The sequence below is a fragment of the Phytophthora ramorum genome (genome assembly GCF_020800215.1).
Source record: "Phytophthora ramorum isolate Pr-102 chromosome Unknown Phyram_PR-102_s0003, whole genome shotgun sequence".
Taxonomy (NCBI): Eukaryota; Oomycota; class Peronosporomycetes; order Peronosporales; family Peronosporaceae; genus Phytophthora; species Phytophthora ramorum.
This window is the reverse complement of record NW_027150649.1, coordinates 5,014,452-5,030,341: the sequence shown is the minus strand read 5'-3', so window position 1 is coordinate 5,030,341 and position 15,890 is coordinate 5,014,452. Positions and strand designations below refer to the sequence as shown.

The following is a 15,890-nucleotide window of genomic DNA, read 5'->3' as shown; positions in this document are numbered from 1 at the left end:
CGTCTGGATCGCCTTTATTTTCTATTGTTTTTTAAAACATCTTAGATTTTACGATGGCGAGTCGCTCAGGTTCTGTAGAAATCTTGCGAGGTAAAACGCCTGACGATGGGCGCGTACTACGCCAATACGCACACCTATAACTACACGATTCGGGAAGTCAGCCCGGCTGGACCGCTGGTGCATTTCCGCTCCTCTGGTGGAATGGGTGGCCGCAGTGGAATTGCTGCAATCGGGTGCACAGTCGGACCATCGCGCAGTACGCCTCCATTTGCGAAGTCCCTCAGACCCCATCCGAATCCCAAAACCTGCCAAGGTTTATCCGCCGCCTGGGATCGCGACAGCAGCAGTGAAGGAACATATGCGGCAGCGACTCCAGGAGTTCCAGGAGACGCTACACGACGGAGAACCGGATGCTGTTCGGTGGGCCCTGCGCTGGGACGAATTCAAAACGGACCTCCCCAAGGAGACTCTCGCGATCATTAAACAGAGGCGCAAGACTGCCAGAACGACGTATAAACAACGCATCAAACGCCTCATGAAGCAAGAGGCGCGGATACGGGAAGCTGCTGAGGGCAAAGAGCCCACAGTGGACTCCATTACTGATAACCTGGACGCCCTGACATTAACGCCGGGCACCGGGGGCACGCCGCTACAGAGGGTCCGCCATGCCTTAACGGAATGCTCTCGACAGCGGGCTGTGACGCAACAGAGGCGTTTGTTTAGTGCCGGAGGCCACAAAGCTGGCAAGTCGATCAACAGCATGTTTACGAGAGTGAGTACGAAGTATGCAGACAATGAGATCCACCGCCTGGATCCTGCCGAGGGCCACGCCACGAGAGGTGTCCACGACAAGGCAGATACCTTGGCGGACGCCTGGACTCCAATTTTCCAACAGAAGAGGCCCACTGCGGCAGATCGACGACAAGTTGGGGCAGCCTGGCCAATACATGGAATTGCTTGCTGATTTGTCGACACCATTCACTGAGTCGGAGATGGCGGCGGCTTTCGGCGCCTCCAAGCGCGGCAAGGCCTGCGGGCCTGACAGGTTCGGCAACGATTGGTACAGGGACTTCGGGGATCGGTTGATCCCTATTATGACGCAGCCAATAAACTGCTGGTATTCAAAAGGGGCCTCCCCTTCCTCCTTCTTAGAGGCAGACATCTTCTGCCTCAAGAAGAGTGGGGAATCAGAGGACCCGTTGAATTTCCGGCTGCTCGCCTTGTTAAACACGGACTACAAGATCCTGACGAGAATGGTGGCAACACGAACCTCCACGAAACTCGGCGCAATTATCCATCCGAATCAAAATGGTTTCGTACCTTTCCGAACTATACACGCGACTATTGACTTGTTCACAGCCGCCCAAGCTGCGGCAAACACGGACCCGGCCATGGCAGCCGCGCTTGCCCTGCTGGACTTCATGAAGGCCTACGACTCCGTCGAAAGAGAATTTATGTATGAGGTACTGCGCTGGTTGGGCTTTCCTTCGGATTATGTCGACGCAATGCGAGGGCTCCACGAAGGGATCAGAGTCCGTTTTCTGGCGAACGGCTATCGGTCGCGTTGGGTCCTGGTCACCTGTGGCATTCGACAGGGCTGTCCGCTGGCCCCACTGCTTTTTCTCCTGGTGCTGGAGGCTCTTTACCGCCGAATTGACGCGGAACCTAAGGTAGAAGGGATCGTGTTGAGGAGCAAGGCTGGAGACGTACGTCTCAACGTTGGTGGTTATGCAGATGCTACTGCGGGCTATGTGAGGGGTCGGTCCGTGAGGTGGTGGTGGTTCTTGGCATTACAAGAACATTCGCACTGGCGTCCGGCCTTCGACTGAATGAGGCAAAAACTTTGGTAATCGCGCTGAACCCGTCGGCCGTAGCCACAACCACAGACCTACCGGCCCCTCTCAAAGTACAAGCATTGACCGAGCTGTCCCGGTACATGGGGGTGTTTGTCGGCAGCTTACCCGATGGAGATTACACATGGAAACTCACGAGGACCCAACTCGTGACACGGCTGGCGCTTGCTTCGCGGAAGACGATGACCGTGGATCAGCGGAGCATGGTGCTTATGGCGGTGGTGATCCCCAAAGGCCTGTTTGTGGGTCGCCATCAATGGCCGTCGAGGGAGACGGTGGCCTCCTTCCAACGTATGATTAAAAACTTCATATGGCACGCCACCTTCACTGACAGCACTGTCACGGGTAGAGCATGGCTTAATGATCACATCGCAGTGCTGCCCCGAAAGCAAGGCGGTATCGCCATTCCGGACTTGAAGACGGAGCTCCTGGCGCTGGCTGCGGTTACACTCAATACGTGGGCTCTGGAGGCCGATTACCCTGCTAATGTGGTTGGAGATGTACTGACAGCGGCCTCGTCATCAGCGACCACGGCCACAACTTATATCTCACCGCGTCACACGGGACCTACGTGGCACGGCAAGCGATACCGGGCGTCGTTATGGACGACCGGCATCCAGGTGCGCACCAGCTATGGGGGCGTGGATCTGAACCCGCACAAAGCTGACATGGTAAGAGCCCTACACTGTCTCTCCTACTTTCGGGGAACGGTGGGCCTACACTGGAGGGGGAGCCGACTAGAGGTGAACACGGAACCACTACGAGGGGCGCTGTGCCAACGCTACACGGACGTGGAGGCTGGGCTCTACGGTACATTCTGCGTGGAGTGGATGCCCTACCTAGTCATCTCGGAAATGTGCTTATATTCGGAGACGGGCACAGTGATCAATCTCAACACCCGCTTCCGGAAACTAGGTGGAAGAGGCCTCATGATTAAAGAGCTGGTTCACTGGAAGTGGACCTCGAGGGGCAACATCGTGGTCACAGTGTTACTGCAGCGGGTGACAACGGCAGCGCAACGCCAGATAGGCTACCTCATGCAGCTCCTGCTCCTCAACTTCCCGCAGATTGCTGAGGACTGGTAGTCACCGCAACCAGGTCCGGTATGAGACCAAGGAGGACGAGCATCAGCCAATTTCCAGACTCTTGACTCTAGAAAGCCGGGTCACCGGGCCGTTCATGGAAGAACCGACCCAGGTGGTGCCACCAGTCATCAGGTCCCACCGAGACTTGCATGCTGCCATGCAATCCGACGTAGGGGCTACGACACCGATCTCGCTGGTCCACCCGCATCCACATCTGGCACGCACGGTATGCCTCTGGGCAGGACATCGGCGGTGGAAGACACCCCGGAAAAAGTACAAGACGCTATTGTTGAAACAGACGATGGTCAAAGGACTTGCATTGCGGAATGCGTGACTGGACAAATGGAAGGGGCTGAGCGCGGAGGCTGCGGCCGGGCTTGACGGCCTTGCCTGGAAACAAATAAGCGAATCGTGGGGCTCAACCCGTGGGGGGACCAATTACTCCTACGGGTCAAACTCCACGCGATCTCCGTGTACAACCCCGTGTCCTTAGGGCTCGACTGCCCGCATGCGGCCTGCTCGACGGACGGCAGGGTGAACCTCTTCCATGTATTCTGGGAATGTCTGGCAGCCAAAGCGCTTCAAGCAATCCTGCTCAAGTGCTGGAGGGCAGGAGGCTTGCGGCTAGATAACTATGAGGCGGCATTTTTTGGACTACGACTACCAGATAAATTGGGTTTCATTAACTTGATTAAAGTACGACTACCAGGACTGCCCCAGCGCCTCACGATGGCAACGGGGCGTGTGACGATGGTTATGTCGGACGAGGTAGTGGCCAGGATTGGAGACAAGGTGGACCGAATGATTGACGAATGCTGGGGTCTGGGGGCGGCACTGTATTTGCTGTCTGTCTGGAGGTGGCGAGTTTCCCACTTCGACGAACCAAATGATGTATCCTCTGCATACCACCTAGCGAGCCTGAAAACACGGCTCCGGAACGGACACCGAGACGTTACGCGGGATGTGGATCCGACCCTGCCTGCAAATACCATGGTCAATATCAGCAAATGCATCTGCAGCATGCTGGGATCGGATTGGGACGAGACAGACGGCCAACCAGCGCGACAAGGACATTGCTACCTGTTTGCGGTGGCCGGCAAGGCGGGTGGATCACGCAGAAAGGGATACGGCAGTGTGCTTGTCACCAGGGTACACCTAGCGACGGGGACCCATCAGATCCAGTATGTTTGGAGCAATGGCTTCACAGGCGCCAACCTGACGGTGCTCCAGGCGACACAGTTAGGCCTCCTGCGAGGCCTACGTCGTTGCTGGCGGCACAAATGGGGGCCGATACACGTAATGACGGACAATGTCGATTTGATGAGGCAACACGCGAAGCGAACTCCGCCAAAGGCAACGCAATTGAGGGGTGCCTACTGGCGCACTCGAAGAGCTGCAGACGCGGTGGCTGTGGAGATCTGGCTGACGCAATTGCGAGAACACAACCGGACAGCACACGAGTTGGTGAATCTTGCACAAACATCGGATAACGGAATGGAATGGATGGCAAGTGAAATGCCGGACGCGGGGTCCCGCTGGACAGGCATAACGACTTTCCTACGTCAGGATATCCGGCAATGGGCGACTGCCTATCAACAATCGACCTCTTCGGAGGACATAGCGGCCACGGTGTAACCTTACAGGGGTGCCGTATCCGGAGGAGCGTAGGAGACCGGCAGCAGACTCGTCGATAGCAGCACTGGCATCGACAGAGCATGGGCGTTAGGTGGCGTTAGCACAAACTAAGCGACATTAATGTACCTCACTTCAAATTCAAAATTCAAATAAAACGCCTGGCGATTGTGCATTTGTGGTTTTATGACTAGGGGAAGGGGTCATTAAAACTGCCATTAAAAATGTGATTAAAAATAATTATTTGGTGAGACCAAAAAGTGGTCTCACGAAAAAAATTATAAACGGCGTTTATCGCCGTTTATCACGGACCCTGAACTTGCAACCGATTAAACGTTGACAGGGTTTCAATATGTGTTGAGGATACTACCCTTAACGAGACGCTGACATTCAAATTGAAGATGCGAGATCTTCAGGGGCTACAAGGCGCGAAGTTCGCGCGCGAAATGCTCTCAGGTCTCCTACTCGCTCAGTTCGAAATCTGCGCCCCTGGAGAGAAGTACCCCGCTGTATAGTACGTGATCTGGATGACACGTCCTGTTCCACAGGGGACCGGCGAGGAATTCTGTATTTCTCATGTGTGGTATCGTCTCGCCTGTTGCAGGTCGAGGTCATGATGTCGTCCATTTCTCCGAGCAGTACGACGCCGCCCAGAGAGCGGTCCAGGCAGACGTGGACGGCGCTTCCTCGCTTACGTCCTGCACAAGCGGGCTCCGGCGAGGTATGCACGCTGCCGTCTGGAGGTATTGTGGTGAAGTGCTCTCCGGAAATATGAGAGGAAAAGAATGAAGTAGCCACAGTTCCGGAACAGTGACAGAAGAACGGGTCCGATCGACAGATCCGAACTAAGTCGACGATACTACCAGGAAATGTGACAAAAAGTGCGAGCTGAGGGATGGGTCCCGCCAGGGGCGCCATATCCGGCAGATAGGCCGGACGAGCAGCCATATCCAGATCAAGATCGGAACCTATGGAGAACACATCACGACCTGTAAAGCTACCAGCCGGGGAAGCAGAGGTGGATCCCGGATCTCGAATCTCGGATCCCCGCCCAGATCGTGATCTGGCTCGGCAATGAGGCAGGTGCGGATCCCGGATCCTGGATCTCGGATCTTGGATCAGGCCCGACTGTGAAGCATGGGATGGTGAGGAGCCGCAATCAGGTGATTACATCAGGGTACCCAGTGCGGACGACGACGGAAAGGATAGTGAGATGGTAGAAAAGACGCATAGTCGTTCGTACACCGTAGATGAGTGGATGCAGGATAGGACAAAGTATGGGATAGGACTTAACCATAAATCAGAATCGAATTTGCCCTGAACTACAAGAGTGCTTTTCCTCCGCCAAGAAACGGGAACTACATTGGCCCTACAAGGTGTTGGCAAGACAAGGAGTAGCTGATCTAGTAGTTGTGTAAGTCTGGATAATATATTGGCCAGATCCACCCACTCTAGTGATCTATTATCAAGTGTAGATCCCAGATCCGACGGAGTTATTACTTGGCCCGAAGATCTCTCGATTTCTCAACTCCCAGAGCCCCCGCTATAGGAAGCGGCAAGTGACGCAAAGGAAGAAGACATCCACACCCCAAAGGCAACCCCGGCCCCAGATCAAGTCTAGGCCGCCAGATCAGAGCTTGATTGAATCGCTCCGAATCTGGATCCATAACCGACAGAGAGCGAAGACTTCCGCGCTGCTCCACCCCATCGCCGCGTCCCGCCAGGACGGTCAATAAACACACAGCTACATCTCTTCGGAGCGCCGAGAGAGCAGATCCAGCCCACCAACGGGTACACATGGTGAGAAGTTCAGCAGATCACGCATCATCGGGGACCCCCTCCATTAGTTGGTGTCTGGGCGCTGTTGGGAAGCCGGATCCAGTCTTAACCATATTTTGACGGATCCCGCTACACCACAGTATGTAGCCCGTCGCGGGCGTCTCGTTCGTACTAAAGCACTGACCAGTTTTATATCTGCGTAGCCCTCGATTTGGCTCTCGCACGAAGCACTCTCTGTCATCAGTCGTCGCTGAATTCGCTGGTACCAATACCGAAAAAGCGAAAGACGCCAAGCGACGCAAGCTCACGGCTACTCCACCCAAAGACACTTCTCCGCTCCCGTGGCTGCGATCAGTTCGACGTGTTTCGCATCTTCTAGTTGTCGAGGCGGCAACTATGCAAGTGAAGTCACTGAGCGACTTTCAGCTGTCTCGCCTGGATAAGAGCAACACGGTTGCAGACTCAAGCGCAACGACGGAGACCGATCCGTCTTCTCCCCATGCGACCATTCGTCCTGCAACGCCTGCATCCCGATCGCCGGAGCGCACGGCCTCGCAGACCTCGACGGTGGCACCGTGGACCCAAGGCCGGCCCCCTCGCAAACTTCGCCTGCAACAACTCCGTTGGCGCACCCGGAAACCACTCGTACACTCGATGACGGTGAAGTGCGCCCCCGTCCGCGGGCGCCACGATGGTTTGCGGGGGCCTACGAATCTGACGAGTACGATTCCGAGGCGCTGGCGCTCATCGCGTCCATGCTTCGTACTGGCCGGCCGTCGGAAACCAGTTCTGTGGCAAGCTCTCGGGGTTCGCCGTGGTTGAAGGAACTTTGCACGGATCGAACGCCAACGACTAGGTGCACGAAGACTGGCCCGCTGATGTGAACTTGTTGACGTCCCAGTACAACTCGAGCAAGTGGAAGTTCCCCAAGCAACCAATAGGAGGTCGAGGAGGTGCTGGTTGTGGATGATCGGAGCGCTGCAGCGCCATCACGTGCCTAAACGCCAAGAATGGGCGATTTTGTACGGACACCAACTGTGTTTTTGGGAGTAAGTGTGGGAACTCACTGACTAAGCATCCTTTGCTCGCTCTCTGCAGGAACACCCAGTCCGGGATGCGTGGACTCGTTTCTACTGCAGCTATTCCGGCCGGCGAGGTACTTGGCCAGTACCTGGGTCATGTGCAGCTTATGGGTCCCCCATGTCGGAACGTACCGGCCAACGAGGGCTATTGCATGCACCTAAAAACAAGAAGCACGGGCAACAAATACGTGGGCATCGACGCGCTGGAGCAGGGCGGTAAGCTCCACATACTGAATCATGCCTGCAACCCTGCTGCAACATTCCATGAGGTCCAGACCGGAGAGACGCTGTCGTCCGAGATGTATTCCCCGGAGAGGAGGTGACCGTCTCGTACGGAGACCAACTCTGGTTTCTCTGTCGCTGTGGCTCGAGGGGCTGCCAGCACCGTGATCTGCAACACCTGACTGACCCCCCCCCCCCCCCCCCCCCCCCCCCCCCTGCCGCTGTGAAGCCGCCCGTCTCGCTCCGGGAGCTGCATGTAGTTGAGTAACTACCCGAGCTGGATTCGTATTGCATGTGTTGGGGTTGAACCCGTTCCTACTATAAGTGCTGTATTTGAAAATATATAGTGAAACAAAAATATTTGACCCGCCTGTTCAGTTTTCTCTCTGCACGTGAAGTCATTTCAACATTCCCCCTCTCCTTCCGAGCCAGCGTTAAGAAACTCACTGCATCGACGTCATGAGCCGAGTAAGGAATAGACAACGCGTGGGCAACCCTTGGTACTGTACTTACTCGATGTTGGTGTGTGTTCGGGCGATTTAGCGTGGCCGACGAGCGGGCTACCATAACTGTGGGTTAGACGAGCAGATGCTGCTCTGTACGGTGGCGTACAAGTACAAGCCCATCGGGCGTAATATGTGGGAGTCCGCCGCCACCGAGTATAATCAGCGCAGGGCAAGGAGCTGGCTGGAAAGAGACTACGAGTCGCTCCGGCGAAAGTTCCGTAGCTTGTACGGGAAGGCCAAGCCAACATGGATCAACGGAGAGGTCGCTGCCAAGCTGCGACCCATAGCGTTAGCCCAAGAGGCCCAGCGAGCAATAGAGCTCAAGGGTGGGGCTCACACGTCTCACGACGGCTTCGACCGCGGTCAAGACGATACTCACTTGCTCCAAGAGGTAGCAGAAGCAGAGGACGGGGGGGGGGGGGGGGGGGGGGGGGGGGGCGCTCTGTAACGGGCCAGGTGAGTGCCCGTCACTAGCTTACACGTAGCGGTGAGGAAGCGTCCAATAAGCTCAGGTATACTGAGACCAAGTGTTTAGTCTAGGGTAAAATCAACTCTGGTTTATTATTGGGACCGGGGCGGGTGGCCCTCGGATCCATGTGAACCACTCAAATGCAGGTTGACACCTGATTGGTCGAAATGGGTCTGGCTCCCCACTTTCAACCAATCGCAGGATGACAACGAGGCACACGCTAGCCGCGTGCCTTTGTCCCTACTTTATAGATCTACCTATATAGATCTACCTACATATGTAAATGGGAGGGGCCCATTACATCACCCCCCTCTTAAGGTTGCACTCACGCTCCGTGAGTGCGAGCAAAGAAAACTGAAAGAAAAGAAAACTGAAAGAAAAGAAAACTGGGAAACGGCGAGAACGCGGCGTCAACGGGATGGTCTCAACGGCGACGAGCAGCAACCTCTGCGAACCGCAGAGGCACAATCAGAATTGCGCGATCGGTGACAAGATGGAGCGACAGACGGACACGAGCGCAGGGACTCCTGCGGATGGAACACGCGCGAGCAACTCGGCAGCGGAGGAAGTCGCTGACGGGTGTCTCGCACGATGCGCTGCAGCGGTCGTGGTGTGCAATGATCGTCCGGTGGAACCGGATGCATCAGGAGGGGAGCAACTTCGTCGCCTGGCTCACCAGTCGCCAGGAGGTCGTCGGTGAACACTCTCTCAGCGAGCTGAGAGCACGCGTCTGCAAGAACGCCTGGGAGTCCGACCATGATTGTTACGTCCACGTGCGCGAAGGCTGCACGTCGTGCGAGAGTTCCGAGCGTTTGTCCGAGGAAGAATGGCTGCGTCGCGTCACTGAGCATCCGCTCAGCGAAAGTGAACAGTCGTGGATCGCCAAATATCGCCGCACGCTCTCCGAGGTGGCCCAGTCTACTAATCGCGGCGTCGGACGCCGCGGGGATATCCTCCGCCGCCACGGGGACGTGCACGCCAGCGTTCGCGTTCTCGTTCGCCGCAGGACCGTCTGCGGCGTCGTTCTCGTTCACCGCAGGACCGGCTGTGGCGTCGTTCTCGTTCACGATCGTATTCTCGTATTCGCGGACAACATCCGGGACATCCCGGAGGAGTGCGGCGCGAGGCTCCCACGTATCTTCGTCCGGAGGGAACCCGAGCCAGCGTACTCGGTAACGTCGCGCGGTCGGAACCGCGTGCTTGGAGCGCGTACTCGTACGGGTATGGGCATACGTACGAGGTGGATCTTTGTGCTCCACAATACGGTCCACGATCCAGCGGATATCACCAGCCGAGTCTACAATCGGCGGGGGACCTTCGCGACGATAGAGCTCGCGTCCTGGTCGCCCAGGATGACGTGGACGAGGCAGTGAATTGGGCGCGGTACGCTCAGCTTGATGCTGAGGCGGCGGAGGAGCGGGCTCGTCGGGCGGAGGGTGCAGCAGCGGCTGCTCGCCAAACGAGTGCGGAACTGCTGCAACGGACGCGGGAGCCGGAAAGGCGCGTGTTCGGGGCGCCGCAGACGGCAGCACGTCCGCGCGAGCGGACGGATGGCTCGGATGGCTCGATGGCAAGGCAGGCACGTCGGGAGGGACGTCCTGTTCATGTTGCGCTGACGGATGCTCCGGGGCCGACGGGATTGTAGCTACGTGGTATTTCTTGAGTCGCCCGACGTAGAACGTCGGGTGTAGTCGTAGGGAAGATGGTATGTCCAGTGTGTAGGCATCACCGATTACCTTCGTAACCCTGAAGGGACCAATAAAGCGCGGCGCGAGTTTGCTCGCGCCAAGATTCGTTATGGCCGAAGAGCGTATGCCGTCTGTCGACAGGAGCACGCGATCTCCTGTCGTAAATGTAGCCACGTTCTTGCGCCCACGCTTGTCGGCGTTCTCCTTCTGCTTATCCACTCCTTCTTGCAGTGCATCTCGTACAAATCGGGTGACCGATTGTCGCTGCAGCACGAACTCAGAGACGGCCGCATCATCGACTGGACGCGCCGGAGGCTTCGGCGCGTAGTTAGCTGCGACGGGATCGGTAGCCGGGCCAGGGTTGATTAACGTGCGCGCAGTCCAATCTGTCAGTGAAGACACCGCGTTGTTTGGCGTCGCAAGGGTCCGTCTCGACTTCGCGCGGGTGACTGCATTCAGCGTCACGGACTGGTGGGCTGCACTCGACAAGGGAGCTGGTGGTGGTGGTGTGCCATCCGTGCTCACCACCGGTAATACCGGTATCGGTATCGGTGTGTCTGTGTTCGTACTACCAGCACCATCATTTCCTTCCCCACCCAGAGTGGAGCCACGAGGCATCGTGGGGAGGCCCACGGCGAGCAGAGCGGGAACGCGCGGGTGCCGCGCGTTATTTACAAAAAAGGGGGTCAGACCCGTCGAAGCGTGTTCCGCGTTGTTTGGCGCAAACTCGGCAAGCGGCAAAAAGGAGCTCCAACAAGTGAACGAAGTCGCGTAACTTCGAAGGACATCTTCGAGGACTCGGTTGACCCGCTCCGTTTGACCATCCGTCTCCGGATGCGCCGCCGTTGACATGAGCAGCTTCGATCCCAGAAGTTGGAAGAGACTCGACCAAAATGCCGACGTGAACCGCAGATCGCGGTCAGAGACGATCGATTCAGGTAAGCCGTGGTGTCGAAAGACCGCGTCAACGAAATGCACCGCGGACTCAGCCGCGGTGATCGTGTCGGACACCGGAATGAGATGCACCATCTTGCTGAACCTATCCACAAACACCAAGACGCCAGTCCGACCGTCGGCATCGGGTGGAAGCCCGAAGATGAAGTCCATCGACACTGAGCGCCACGCCTCAGTTGCAATCAGCAGGGGTCGCAGGGGAGCCTGCGACGACTTTGACGGCTTCACGCGCTGGCAAATCTCACAAGTACGGACCCACTTGCGCACCCATTTGTACATGTGGGGCCAGTAGAAGTCGCGGGATACTGCCGCGAACGTCTTTTCGCGGCCCAAGTGACCACCGACAGGGCTGTCGTGGAACTCGTGGATGATCCGAGCGCGCAGATCATCGTCGTTCGGGATGGCGATGCGGGGAGCATCGAATCGATCGATGCTGTACATCAGCAGATCGCCGTCGAGTTGATATCGGTTAATCTGATTGCGCGTGTTGTTCGGCAGCGCGCGGAGTGTTTTATCACTGGGGGAAAGAAGATGTGCGAGGATGGCGGCATATACCGCGTCGTCGTTGTACGCAACGGCGATTTCTTCGCGTAGCGGCATTTCTGGAGTCACGTTCATCAGGTTGACACCTGATGTCAAGCACATCGCACAGTGATCTTCGTCATCCTCGTCTTCGTCAATCACTTGACGACCCCGCGTCGCTCGTGGATCATAGTCTGGACGCCGAGACAGAGCATCGGCGAGGATATTGTTCTTACCGGGCTTGTAGTGCACGACGAAGTTGTACTCAGCGAAGAACGACAACCATCGTGCCATGCGTTGAGACAGATGTGGGGACTTCATCGCTGTGCGCAGCGATGCGTGATCCGTGTACACCGCGAACGTCTGTTCTCCGAGCAGGTACACTCTGAATTTGATCAGAGCGTATCGCATCGCAAGAAGTTCCTTATCGTGGACGGGATAGTTGCGTTCGGCCGGCTTCATCTGTCGTGATTGATAGCACAAGACTCGTTCGCAGCCTTCGTTGTCAAACTGCATGAGCGCGCACCCGATAGCAAAGTCGCTAGCGTCGCAGACGACGTGAAACGGTTTCGCGTCATCTGGGAGCATCAGTATTGGCGCCGAGGCCAAGCTCTTCTTCACCGAGTCGAAGGCTACTTGATGCTCGGGGCGCCACGACCACGTGGCGTCTTTCTTCAACAGCGACGACAGTGGCTGTATCAAGCCGGCATATCCCTTCGTATACTTGTGCAAGTAGTTAGCGAGGCCCAACCACTGACGCAGCTCAGTGGGGTTTGATGGTGGTGGCCACGAGCAAATAGACGACACTTTTTCCGGGTCAGCACGGACTCCGTTTTTGCTTACGTAGCACCCAAGCACCGGAATTTCCGGCGCGCAGAAGACACACTTCTTGAGATTCGCGTAGAGTTTGTTCTCTCTCATCACTTGAAAGACCTGCCTCAAGTGCCGCAGATGCACGTCGATCGCGCTGAGACCCTCTTCAGCGTGACTGTGCACAAAAAAGTCATCGAAGTAACTCGGAGCGAAGTCACGAAGCGGGCGTAGCACATGGGACACCATGCGATTAAATGTGGCTGGTGCGTTCTTCAGACCTTGGGGCATCACGAGCCACTCCCAGAGCATACCGCTGGGCGTACTGACTGCCGTGAGAGGTACATCGCTCTCTCTCATGAGGATTTGATAGAATCCATCGGTCAAGTCGATGGCACTGTAAATGACGCTGCCCGACATGGAGTCCAGTACCATGTCCTTCCGCGGGATCGGTGTCTGCGCCGGGATGGTGGCATCGTTCAACTTGTTAAAGGCGTGTACGATGCGCCACCCGCCAGTAGCCTTCTTCACACAGAAGGTCGGGCTCGAGTGAGGCGAGATGCTCTCACGGACGTGACCGGCTTGGCGGCGGCCTTCGAAGAAGTCGTCGATGGCCTTGACTTGATCACGCGGCAGTGGCCACTGCCGCGTCACGCAGTACTTCGATCCAGGCACGAGGTCAATCTCGTGGCGCACTCCGCGATCCGCTGGCAGCTCCGCAGGGATCTTGTCTGGGAAGACGTCGGCGAACTCGCGAGCTGTCTCGTAGACCGGATTGCCGGACGCCTTCAGCGATTCCCACGACTGCGCAGCGAAGCGCTCCTCGCGCGCTGACTTTGGTTCAGCGCTTTTCGGGCGCGACGACGTGTCATCATGGGCAATTGCGTTCGTCTCGTCAGACACTGGGTTGGCATCGGTGATCAGGCACACTTGCTCGATGTCACCAGCCTTGAGGTCCCGGAGGAAGCTCTTCCAGGAGAGACCTGGCAGGTCCGTGATGGACTTGGCGTCGCGAGGCGGACTCGCGACCTTGATCATTCGAGCATGGTTGGGAACACCTCCCACATATTCGACTGCACAGACCGACTCGATTGGTGGCGTCGTGAGTTCCACTGGACTGCGGCGCGGCTTCAAACGTCTCCGCGACCGTCGGGATGTCTTCGTGCGTCTCGAGCCCCTGCTCAAGACCGATGTTTCGCTGTCGCCGGACGATACTTCACCCTCCTCTAGGCGCGAGAGGCCATGCTCGACCGCGGTATCGTCATACGGGAGCCCCTGCTCGACCGCCTCAAAGTCATACGGGAGCCCCTGCTCGACCGTCTCGAAATCATACGGGAGCCCCTGCTCGACCGTCTTGATGGCATGCGGGAGCCCCTGCTCGACCGCTTCATCATCATACGGGAGCCCCTGCTCGACTGTCTCGTAAACACGCGGGAGCCCCTGCTCGACCGTCGGGCTTGTCGCTGGGAGCGCCGTGCGCTCCGCCGCCTTGTTCCTCGTCCGCGGGAGCCGCAGATGCTCAACCGCTCGCCTCGCGCGCCCGTAACCGGACGGGTATACGACGCTGTCGTCATCAGTCAGCAGTACTGCGCAAGTCGTGCAGAGAGGGCCATCGCTCGCTCTGCGCACAACGTGCGTCGTGGACGTCCCGTCCACGACTGTGACATGGGGCCAGTCTCTTGGTGCCACCAAGAGGTGCGTGAAGACTTCGCTCACATCGAAGTCGCGTCGCCGTTTGACTGACCGGGCTAACCAGTCGATCTGGGGCTGATACCGGGACAGCCATGGTATACCCAGGATACAGTCAAACGCGTAGTTCATCTCAAACACAATGAAGTTGTCATTGCTGCGGAAGCCGTCGAACGTATACGGCAACGAGACTTCTCGTCGCGCGACACGGAACGGCTTTCCATCCGCAAGCTTGACAACGACATCATCAGGCACATCACGCACGGGAACACCCGCGGGTAGGATCGACAGGCATGAAGCGCGGAAGAAATTGTTCGTCGCTCCTGAATCCAGGAGCGCGCGGAGTGGTCGTCGGGCACCGGCGACATAAAGGCTGACAATAATCAGCCTCGAGTCGCCACTAGCAGTGGTGGCATTAAAGTGTGCATAGAGCACAGGGGGGCTAGGAGGTCGGACTGCCGCCGGGGGACCCGGACCTCCGTTCCAGCCAGTAGGTCGCCCCGCACCTACTGGCCCCGGCCGTTTTTTGGCTGTGCGGCCGGAATCCTCTCGTCGGGCGTGACGCGCTTCATGTGGGCGAGGATCGGAGCTGGCGCGCGGCACACCGCCGCGCGATGACCAGGCTTTCCGCAGCGGAAACAATTCAGCGAGAGGTCATTCTGACCACCGCGGCCTCTCCCAGAGGACGACCACCGTCGGTTCTGCGAAGCCTCGATCGCATCGATCTCCATTGGCTCGGGTACCGACACCCGAGTCTGCGCAGGCATCGTCTTGGCGTATGACGACGTCACCAGGTAGTCCTCGCGTAGCGCGAGAGCGAAGTCTTCTTCCAACGTGGCAGGCTCGGCGCGCGTGAGACAGTACCGCGTCATACCTTCACACATACCAAACACAAAGACATGGACTTGGGAAGCCATGTCGATCGGCTTCGTGACGATACGCGATGCAAGGTGTCGCGTTCTCTGGACGTAGTCGCGCATGGCCATCTTGCCTTGCTTTAGGGCGAAGAATGTAGCTCGAACGCGCGACTCATCTTGTGGTGGTTCGAAGGCGAGACGCAGGTCGCTCTGGAGTGCCTCCAGAGTCGGGAACGCGTACTGGTCGACGACAAGTTTGCCGAGAGCCCATTCTTTTGGCCTTTCCGGATAAACGGGATAGCAGGAAGTTCACCTTGGCTGATGGCGCCTCGATTAGCCTCGAGGCGATCGCGATGTCGATCTCTCTGAACCAGCGATTCAGAGGTAGGCGATCAGGACCCTCGCCAGAATAGGAGGATGTCTCCATCTTGACGGCATTGTTCCTGGACGCATGCGAGGAAGTTGATACTCGCCGTTTTGCTTCGGCGAGCTCGCGGTCCATGAACTCTTGGATGGCTTGGCGCTGTTGGTCGGGGGTCGCTGAGCTCAGCAGCAACGTGACAACGGTTTCTCCGGACACCGCTGCGAGGCGGTGCAACGCTTGCCACTCGATAGACGTGAGATGGGGGAAGGCCGCGTGTTCCAGGGTCATCACTGGAGGTCCGGCGAGCTGGTCTTCACTCATCTCGAACTTGGTCATGGGAAGGACTACGAAGTGCTACCAGGTGTAACGGGCCAGGTG

The 15,890-nt window shown here is 57.4% G+C and overlaps 1 protein-coding gene across 1 annotated transcript; it reads left to right on the top strand.

The window, feature by feature from the left end:
- Nucleotides 1-358: 358 nt before the first annotated feature.
- On the top strand, nt 359-2,938 carry KRP23_4602 (uncharacterized protein; the record flags this gene model as incomplete). Its single annotated transcript, XM_067889580.1, has 3 exons — nt 359-783; nt 1,735-2,144; nt 2,364-2,938. The coding sequence occupies 3 exons, from the start codon at nt 359-361 to the stop codon at nt 2,936-2,938; spliced, it is 1,410 nt and encodes a 469-aa protein (XP_067748727.1).
- Nucleotides 2,939-15,890: the final 12,952 nt, after the last annotated feature.